General features: G+C 42.2%; 2 protein-coding genes across 4 annotated transcripts in view; both read left to right on the top strand.

Moving 5' to 3' along the window:
• LOC108247554 (sesquipedalian-1-like) overlaps positions 1–1,572 on the top strand; it is a 3,165-nt gene extending 1,593 nt beyond the window's left edge. For all 3 annotated transcript variants that reach the window (XM_017435790.3, XM_017435799.2, XM_025010152.2), the window contains exons 3-4: positions 106–409; positions 1,017–1,572. In XM_017435790.3, the coding sequence (XP_017291279.1) occupies positions 106–409; positions 1,017–1,408 (696 nt within the window). In that variant the 3' untranslated portion in view covers positions 1,409–1,572. The remainder of the gene's footprint in view (positions 1–105; positions 410–1,016) is intronic.
• Positions 1,573–4,043: 2,471 nt separating this feature from the next.
• On the top strand, positions 4,044–7,943 carry mylpfb (myosin light chain, phosphorylatable, fast skeletal muscle b). The gene is made up of 6 exons (XM_017438111.3): positions 4,044–4,199; positions 4,624–4,722; positions 5,819–5,999; positions 6,122–6,200; positions 6,843–6,891; positions 6,975–7,943. Exons 1-6 carry the CDS (start codon positions 4,197–4,199, stop codon positions 7,074–7,076), a joined length of 513 nt encoding a protein of 170 aa, XP_017293600.1. The 5' UTR covers positions 4,044–4,196; the 3' UTR covers positions 7,077–7,943.
• The last annotated feature ends 2,308 nt before the right edge of the window (positions 7,944–10,251 follow it).

Raw genomic sequence — 10,251 nt, forward strand, 5'->3', positions numbered from 1 at the left:
CCCCTCCCCCCTCCCAGCGAGCCGCGTGTTCCCTCACAGCAGTTGTGCAAGAAGCCGAGCACATGAGAAAACGCCGTTCGGTAAACCGCACAATGTCTCACACAGGGTGAGATAAAGACTTCCTATCAGCGGCGCTGGTTCGTGCTGAAGGGGAACCTCCTGTTCTACAAGGACCGGCCGGCGGACAGGGACGTGGTGGGACTGATCGTCCTGGAGGGCTGCACCGTCCAGCTGTGCGAGTCCGAGGAGCAGTTCGCCTTCTCCCTGGTGTGGAGCGAGCCGGGCCTGAGGACCTACAAGTTCGCCGCAGAGGACCAGGCGAGTCAGGAGAGCTGGATCAAAGCCCTGCTGTCGGCCAGCCACGGCTACCTGGCCCTGCTGGTGCTGGACATGGAGAAGAAGTACAGAGGTGAGAGGCAGGAGGCGGGAGGCGGCCACAGGGCGGCCTTTGTTCTGCGGAGGCGTTGCATCACCGTTTACAGCCACTTGGTCTGACACATCGTGGTACAGACGCTCTGTCACTTTATGAAGGTCGGAGTTATTCGGTCATACTCAAGGAGCGCATGCTGCCTGCTGCGGTCACAGGATCATCACAGAGCTGTAGCTGTTCACGTCAAACCTTTTAAAACAACATTATGTGTGATGTCACGTCATCCTGTTAGATGCCATGCTGGCAGTACGTTTTGGGGATGAGTCTCAGCTGCTTCGGCTTCAGATTTTAGCTTAATATCTGTAAAACCGACTGAGTTACAGCCATTTCTGTTCTGGCTAATGTTGTTTAGTTGTGGCGGCCGCCTGGAATTCCACTGGCTCCAGAAGTTAATGAGTTGTAGACGTACATACAATGATTACTTACTGAGAGATTCTTTGAACTCTATCCAGTGGTTCATGAGATATTTTGCTAACAAACATGATTTAGGCTAACAGTTAATGGCTAGGTTTGTGAAGTGTTGTAATAATAAACCTGTTGTTTCTGCTGTTCCTAATCTTTGTCTTATTTTCATTTTTTTTTTCAGATGCATTAAGTGAATTTTCCAGTAAACCTGTCAAACCCTTCGTGATGCCGAACTTCGAGGCGAGCTCTCTGAGCATGCAGGCCTCACATCCAGCTCAGCTTTTAGGAGCCGGAGCTCCTCTGAGCTCCAACCAAGAGCTTCAAGCTCCCAACAGACCGACCGCCAAGAAATCCCCCAAACTGTGGCCCAAAAGACCCACAAACACGGCGCTCGCCGGCACCCCGGCTCTGCCCGCGTCCGAGTGGTCCCCTCTCAGTTTCGGCTCCGAGGATGATTTCGTTAAACTGCACGAAGATTTTGGACAGGAAGTAAAAGATTTGATTGCTGTCTGGTCAAAGAAAAGACATGGTGGTGGATTGGTTCAGGAAGAAAACTTGATCGATTTTGGATAAATAACAAAATTTACTGGTTTTATGTCATCGTATGAACGTATATCGCATTGCTCCAAGGCTATGAACTGGAAAGACTATTTGAAAGACATTTCATGTGTTTGTTGTCTTGTTTTTACTTTTTATGTCGTAGATGGGTCAATAAATGATCTGATTTGCTCTCTGAAGTGATCTATGGCATTTTGTAAGCTTTTACAGCTGAAACGTTGCCTTAAACTGCTTCATTCATCCTGACTGTTCAGACTGATTTGATTAAAAGTCATAAATTTGACACATATTAAACTAGAGAAACTGAAAGCTGAAAAGCTGAACGACTGCTCAAGCTGTTAAAGCAAAAAGTAGCAAAATGCTAGTTTAAAGTGGCTAAATGTACCAAACGGTGAGATAAAAGTGCCAAAAGACTAGCTAAAAGTAGCCAAATGTTAGCTGGAAGCCTAAAGTAGCTAAAAACTAAAAGTAATATAAGAAGACAAAAGCAGATTTCAAAGAGAATATTTTGAAGGAATTAAAGAGATGATGTATTTCTATGAGGGAAATATTTATGAATAAAAAAAAACTTTTGGAAAGTATAAAAGTTTCAAAAACCCGAAATCAGCATCCATCTATGAAAGGCTAAAATAGCATGAAGTGTGCAGAAGTGCTGAAAAAACGTACTGAAAAACAAAATAAAAAGTAAATAAAAATTTAAAAGCGTGTGAATTCTGAATCAGCATCCCCACTAGCAAGGCTTATCTGGTTACAGAGGAAGTAAACAGGATCCCATCGATCATTGAATGCTGCTTCAGCATCTGATTATAGTTTTTTTTTTGCAGCAAATGCAGAGATGTTTCGTAAAATATAAGTTATCGATCAAAAAATATTTGGGACTTTGTGTTCTCCGGCTGTTGTTCGGGGGGCAAAGCAGGCGAAGAAGAGCAAAGTCTGTTGAATTTTAGTCGGGGGTGAAAACGGCTGAGAAAGAGAATTGTTGGTGGAGGGGTGGTGGCTGAGCTATTTCAGTCGGTACAGCTGTCCTGCTTTTATGGCGTTTGGTCGTTCTCCCTCTGCAATTCTTATCTTTGTTCCACTTTCGGCCCAGCTTCTGAAGCTCAGTGAACTACGTCAAAACCAGTAAAACATGAAACAGAAAACAGCCATCGCTCTCCCATTTTCCACTGCTGTTTTGAGGGGTGAAGTACTCGCCCCGCAGGAGAGCAGAGACATCGTATCCCCAATACATGCCTCAGCTGTATGGTGTCCTGATTGATGGCAGCCTATGGGGCTCATATATGGTGTTGGGTGGGTGGGTGGTGGGGGGGGTCACTGTCCTCCTTTTCTAAAGCTGGGAACCTCCAGAACCAAAATTAGTGCTTCCACCATGAGAAAAGTGCTGGGCAACTCTAGTTTCTTGATTTTAATTCAATTTTAGTCATTGGGTCTACATCTATCACTTCAATTCAAGATGGCCGCCACAGCTGGTTGACTTTAGCCAACAGACACAACCTAATGGCCACAGACGCTGAGCTAAAGTCTCATGTGGTAGTAGCTGAGAGTCCACCTGAACGCACGCTCCAAGCGTCAACACGTCTCACATCGCCTTCAAGGTTCGACCAAAACGGCTACAACTCCGTTCCTTCTGATCAGGAGATGACCCTAGTTTAAAAAGTTTTCACTTAAAATAGTCATTTTTGCTAAGTCATGTGTAGATCCAACACCGGCTCTTCTCTTTAGAAGCTTGTTTTTGTGCCTGACTGATCCATAGGTCAGAGTTAAAAAGGCTTTCTTATGAAAACAGTCGAGAAGTTCAACGAAAAACTGAAGAAAAACTGTTCATTGAAACTACTTTAAAAAGTGACGAGAAAGTCTGACTCGTTGGAGGTGAAATAAAAAAAAAGGAAGGATGACTTAAGATTTTTGCACAATGTTGAAGTTGTTTCCCATTAAAGAAATAAAGAAGTACCACAAAACAAACAAAAGACAGGAAAAAGCAGTAAAAGTTCAGAAGTTGCGTACAGTCAAGTTTATTTGTCCTGTTTATGTTAGTTACTGGACAGTTCAGTTTTATTACTTCTGGTTACACAGCGGCTCCTATTAACTGTGACAGTAGTAAGGAGGTGTTTGTTTTTTTCCTATATGCCCCGTCAGTCAAGGCCTAGCTGATTAGTGTCATCGCTGGAACCCGACCAATGTCCAGCCGCCAACTGTTTTCAGGTTTCACTGGTGTTTATACACCTAATAACATCCACTGATGTGGCGGTGGGCACCGACCTCGCAGCAGACCCATCATTTATAGAGCTGATGATTTTGGGATATGTTCACACCAAACAGATGCCGGCCAATGAGCAGCTCGGGAGCACGGATGAATAGAAAGCGGAGCTCAAGGTTGGCTGCCGTTAGGCTGTCCCTTCTGGGTCTGACCACGATGAATGTCAGCCGCAGCAAAGACAAACAAAAGGGAGGTAAAATTTAGTTGTCCCCGAGTGAGTCCCGTGCATCTGTTTGGCCTTATTAGTCCACAGATGACACCAAAGTCGAGCCTGTCTGTTGGCATTGAATTCACCTCATTCCAAGACTTCGCAGCCTATTTTGGAGCGTCAGTAAGCCGATCCGCTCGGCCACCTCCTCACACTCCTCCCTGTTTTTCTTACTCTACCTCGGCTCTGCTTTCCTGCCAAACCTGATGGTGTGGCTAAAGTTAGCCCCCTCTTGAGCTAATATATAAGACCCCAAGGGGCCAATACATACATGTCAGTCACATCGGCTTGGCGTAGGCTTCTCTTCTTGACCACCAACGACCCCGCAAACCTGAGAGATGGTGAGTGTGGCCACTTTCCTCAGAAGACCGGGATCTTTTCGTCCCTGAAAAGCCTGATGAGAAGAGCACGATGCATGTGGATTACCAACATCCCATGAAGGGAAACTGTCCGGGTCTCGTAACCTGTGCCTACCCATGCTGGATTTGGACCCACACAAAAAAACCTTAATCATGATAAAATATGGAAATCTGTTTGATCTGATTTTAAACGGTAGATTAAGAAAGCCTTTTTTTTTAAAAGATAAAAACAGTTTTTTCTTCCTAAAGCATCATTCAGCAGACAAACAATGTAGTCTTTGAATCATTTAGGGTTTTTTTTGATGATTTTTTATGCTTTTTTTAAAAGTAAAATTAGCCAGAATCTGCGTGGATTATGTTCTGTAATCATACTTTTATTGACATTATTGTTGTTTTTATTTCACAGGCACCCAAGAAGGCCAAGAGGAGGCAGCAGCAGGGTGAGGGTGGATCCTCCAACGTGTTCTCCATGTTCGAGCAGAGCCAGATCCAGGAGTACAAGGAGGTAACGTCTTCTTCTTCTTCTTCCTCTCTTCAGGAGTTTCAAGAAGTAGTAAAATGATGGCCCCGCGTATAATCTGACCTCTGCCGTAATGTGAGAGGACGCCTGAATCATATAGATCTGATCAGCAGGCGCAGGAATGTCCCCATCAGCGTGGCAGGACAGTAAATCTGAGCGTTTCCAGCGACAGGCGATACTTCTAGGCTGTGTTAGCTCAGTAATTCTCCTTAGAGACGCTCGCTGTGTGACTCCACTGGAATGTAGCCCAACAGCTGGTGGAAAGTCAAATTAATCGAAGCAGGAAAGAGCAGCTTAAAAGGGGAAAGAAAACCTTCAAGGTCCTAAGATCTAAAGATGAGTCTGCAGTCAGGGATTAGAGGATTGACAGACTTATTTTACGGCTTCAGCCTTATTATAATATTGCGTTTTATTTTACAGCATGTTAGAAACCACTGTTATCACTTTAAATGTAGTTGGTTTACTGTATTATAAAACACAGCTGCTACTGGATAATTGTTGCCAGTAAGTCGCTGTGAATTTAACAATAAATTGTTCTCAGTGGAAGCACGTTTCTAGGTTTCAGGTAAAGGCAGAGGAGAACATAAAGCCGACAGCAGCCCGAGGCGTCTCCTTGGAGGGCTCGAAAGGTGAAAGAACATTGGTGACATGGTCAGAAGATTCAGTCACGAGGCAAAAAAGGATGACAGCTGTAATCAATACCTTCTCCTTAAATGTCGCAAGGGGCTTGTCTCACATTCCAAAACCATTTTAACACCTTAGAGAGACAAGTGGCTGACCAGCTGCCAAGTCCCAAAAAGTTTGCAGTGCCATCTTTGGTTTCAGCGGGTGAAACGCCGAGCTATGTGACAAGAGAAGTGGATAACAGCTCCACATTTACACGTTTACGTTCCCACTTAGAATCACGATTAACAAGTCTTCTGACAAGGACTTGTGAGAAACGTGATTGTTTTATAGTTCTGTCGAACTGAATTTTAGTTTGACCAAACAAAGGCTGTTGAATGCCATGCCGTTTATTACAGTTTTTAGAAATTTTGACTCATCATTTGATTTTTCTTTTTTTTTTTCTTTCCTCTGTTAGGCTTTCACAATCATCGACCAGAACAGAGATGGCATCATTAGCAAGGACGACCTCAGGGACGTGCTGGCCAGCATGGGTCAGCTGAATGTGAAGAATGAGGAGCTGGAAGCCATGGTGAAGGAGGCAAGCGGCCCCATCAACTTCACTGTCTTCCTGACCATGTTCGGCGAGAAGCTCAAGGGTGGGTTGACGCGTTTGGTGCTCGCTCCTCTTTTGCTCGGTCCTTGCTTTTAATAAAGTTGACATTTTTATAAAATAGTTCACCATTATTTGCCGCCATCTTTGATTTTCTTCTACTGTTAGGCGCTGATCCCGAGGACGTCATAGTGAGCGCTTTCAAGGTCCTGGACCCCGAGGGCACTGGCACCATTAAGAAGGAATTGTAAGAGCTTTCACCTTAAAGTGACAGTTCACATCTTTTAGAGTTTTGTGGACAGATGATAAACAAACAGTAACTTACTTGTTGTAGATAGCTCTTTCAATCAACTCAGTTTAGAGAAACAAAATTTAGTTTTGACCAGATTGACAAGCTAATGGGTAGTCAGAGCAGGATCAAAACCAAAGTGGATGGCTGTCATCTTAAAACAAGTCCAAAACGTTTACACCACCTTCAGTTTCTATAAGGTTTATGAAATAGCATTCACATTAACTGCGATGTAATCTTGCCCTGTTCGAACCTAAATATACTATAAATAAAGACAGGACTGGAAGCCAGAAGTTGAACCCACAAAGGATGAGCTCCCCCTAGTGGCTGGCTCCAGTACAAGCTTTGAGTTTGAGTTTTTCAGTTTTGGACAACAGAAAGTCACTTTGTCCATCTTTATTTATGTCAGTGGTTTGAGCTAGCTGTTCAATCAGAATCAAACTATATTTCTTCAAACTGAGGTTGTTAAAAAAGCTATCTGCAACAAGTAAGATATTATTTCTTCATAAGCTTTCCACAGAACCCTTCTTCAAAAGATGTTGCAGCACTAAATTGTTTGAAACGTACCTCTGGTTTAATTATTGTATTTTTATTCTCCAGCCTTGAGGAGCTCCTGACCACCCAGTGCGACAGGTTCAGCGCTGAGGAGGTGAGCTGATCAGTTTCAGCCATATTCAGTGTGGACTCTCACTTGTTCTGGGTTGTAAGATCTCTCTGTGATCCCTCCGACAGATGAAGAACCTGTGGGCTGCCTTCCCCCCTGATGTGGCTGGCAACGTGGACTACAAGAACATCTGCTACGTCATCACACACGGAGAGGACAAGGAGGAATAAATCCCCCTCTCCCGAGATCTCCACCTCCGTTCAAACCTGTCTTTTATCTTTCTTTTTTTTTTTTTTTTTGCCACTATCTACTCACTCCATTTTCCACCAGCACCACGACCAGCTTGCACACACTCACGCCCAGGTCTGATGTTTCCGCTTGCCATCTCGAAATGAAAAGACTTCTCCTTAGCTGAGATGCCGTGTGAGAGGACCTGAGGGCTGTGGGGGGTTGATTGTGTGTGAGCACCAACAGGGAAACATGGGATTATTTTCAATAAAAGTAATCTTGTGACACTGAAACGCTCTCTCTATCTCTGTCCCTGCCTCTTTTTCCTCCTCCTTTCCTCCTCCCCATCACTCATTCTGCTCTTCTGTGTTGAGGCCGACAGTGCATGCATCATACCTACGCAAAGCTCACACGCAGTCCAGTGTCTACAGCGGTTGGTCAAGACGTCTCTTGGGTGCTTTGGTGCATGCACAGCCACTCGCTTGAAACAAGCGAGCAGTCTGACCGAAGCAGTCTGTTAGTCTCAACCTTTCCCAGAGTGTTTAATGGCTTTAATCTGTGTGTGAGGGCAGTAAAAGGGTGGGAGTACCACTAAAATAGCTGCCTGCTCCTCTCTTTTAAACCAGTTTTTGACTCTCTCTCTCATACGCAGATAGGAAAAGCTGCAGCAAAAAGAGGAAAGCCTGACGGTTGAAAGTTTTTGATTTTGTAAACTGAGAAAGAGATGGTGAAAGATGGTAAAACATCTTTGTTTCTGTCTCTTTCTCTCCCTGCTCGCCACAGTTTCTCTCCTGTTGTTGTGACTGTCTCTGTCTCCCCTGTAACAAAGGAAAAAAGTACAAATAAAAACCACTACCTTTCGTATGAAACAGTGTCTGCTGGTTTGAGTGGGAGCTGACGACTTTGGACGGCCCTGTGGAGCACTGAGCGCACAGTGAAACGTGAATCAAGATTTAGGTCTTTTTTTGCAGTGACTGGTGACTTTTAATCTCTAACCCTAAAGCAAAAACAGTTCTCAAATAAAATTCTCGTCCTAAAATATGCAGGACAGACAACCAAAAGACGTAAAAACATGGAAAGGTTGAAGTACTGAGACACATTTAGCAGGAAGCAACACTACACAACCTTCAGAACAACTATAGTCCCTAAGTTATTTCCTTCTAAGTCTTTGACAACCGAACCATAAATAAATGTGACAACATGTAAATCAATCAGATCAGAGGTTTCATAACGTTCTGGTCCTTGGAGGATTAAGATTCATCACATTCTGTACGTGGTACAGGAGCCCTCAGGGTTCAGCACCATTCACACAGTCATTTTCCTGTTTATTCTTCCACGTTTTTTTCTTATCCAACTACTTCTGTATTTGTGCAGATTTATCCAATCGTGTATTAAAACGTTCAGCTCATCCAGGAGATGGTTGCTTTTACTTTTGGCTTTTGTAACTTTTGTATTTTTCAAAATATTTAACTTTATTGACAAAAGAAATCACCTAGAAATACACTGAGATCTCTTCAGTTTCTTCAAAAACATTTTTCTCGTTAAAATCTGCTCAAGCAAACTTGCTCTGTTTTTGTCTTCTTATGCTCCTCTAAGCTTTTAGCTTCTGTTCTGCTACTTTTAGCTAGCCTCATGCTACATTCATCTAGCCTTTTTTCTAGTATTAGCTTTTACTTTTAGCTTTTAGGAAGCATTTTGCTACTTTTAGTTATTACTTAGATGCTTTTAGCTGCTGCTTTTTTGCTGCTAATCTGCTCCTTTTACATTGTAGCTTGTGTTTTGGCTCTTTTTAGCTTCTCTTTTGCTTGTTGTAACTCAGTTTCAGCTTATTTGGAACTCTTTCATTCATTCAGCACTCAGCATTCACAATGCATTTTTGCAGAAAATGTCATTTCTCTAAGTGAAGGTTGTTTTTTCCTGCAGAGTGTTTGCACATCCTCATGCAGTTAAATATTTTATGACATGCAAATATGTTGGCACTTTACAAAGTTGTTCAAAAGCCAAATTATTTCAAAAAACGAATATTGGCTGGGGGAGAAAAAGAAAGAAACATATGTACGATGTAAATGTTCAGACAACTCAAGAAATTTAAACCCACTATCAACTTTAAATAAATTCTCAAATGTTAATCAGTTTACCCAAAAACAATGTTCCAACAGGCTCAGGAATGCAAAGTTCATACTGTTTTAAATTCCTTAAACCAGCTGTTTTTGTCCATTATGAAAACAAAAATAAAGTCAAGAAGTTTGCAGGAGTTCTGGTTCTGGTCTGTTTTATTCTCGAAGCAGACTGATGGCTTGAACTGGGAGGGTGTCGCTGTTTGGGACCAAAACTTGTTGTGAAAGTAGTCATTACCAACGGTTCAGCTGAAGTGGGCATGTTGAACAGATTATATGTTCATATATGTCACCTCACCTGATAATAAAATAATGAAAAGGGTATGCAACGCATTTTTATTTGCAACATCATATCTATTCTTCTCTTAGTGGTTGGATTTAATCACTGCAAGCTCTGTTTTTCTGTAGATTTTGAACACCAACAAAAATGTTATTTCAGTTAGAAACAATAAAAGAAATCCAACTATAGATAGATAGATAGATAGATAGATAGATAGATAGATAGATAGATAGATAGATAGATAGATAGATAGATAGATAGATAGATAGATAGATAGATAGAAATACTGAAAAGTATAAGAAGAACAAGAGCAACAACAACAACAACAACAATAACTAGAGAAATTGCATTTCCTGCGAAAATGCAGTGTGAATGCTTTTTTGCTGAATGATTTGACTGAAAGCTGCTGAAGAAGCTGAAACTAGGCGGAACAAACCCTTAAAACTGCAGAAAAATGCTTAAAAGTAACAGAATAATCCTTAAAAATAACAGAACAATACTTAAAATTAGCAGAATGATCCTTAAAATTGCAGAACAATCCTTGAAACAGCACAAGAATCCTGAAAAATAGCTGAAAGAACCTTGAAAACATCCCAAAAAGCAGAACAGAACCTAAAAATAGCAAAACCTTAAGAACGCCTGAAAGGACATTAAAACAGCAGAACTATTAATAAAAAAGCAAAAAAATCCTTAAAAACAGCAGAACAGACCAGTAAAACTTCAGAACAAACCCTTAAAACAGCAGAACAATTTATAATAACACCTTAACAACCCTTAAAA

The sequence above is a fragment of the Kryptolebias marmoratus genome, linkage group LG17 (assembly GCF_001649575.2).
Source record: "Kryptolebias marmoratus isolate JLee-2015 linkage group LG17, ASM164957v2, whole genome shotgun sequence".
Taxonomy (NCBI): Eukaryota; Metazoa; Chordata; class Actinopteri; order Cyprinodontiformes; family Rivulidae; genus Kryptolebias; species Kryptolebias marmoratus.

What these genes read in the sequence shown, in the direction of transcription:
- mylpfb (XM_017438111.3), top strand. An exon ending in GGCACCATTAAGAAGGAATT is followed by an intron (nt 6,201 to 6,842) that starts GTAAGAGCTTTC and finishes TTTATTCTCCAG; the next exon opens with CCTTGAGGAGCTCCTGACCA. An exon ending in ACAGGTTCAGCGCTGAGGAG is followed by an intron (nt 6,892 to 6,974) that starts GTGAGCTGATCA and finishes TCCCTCCGACAG; the next exon opens with ATGAAGAACCTGTGGGCTGC.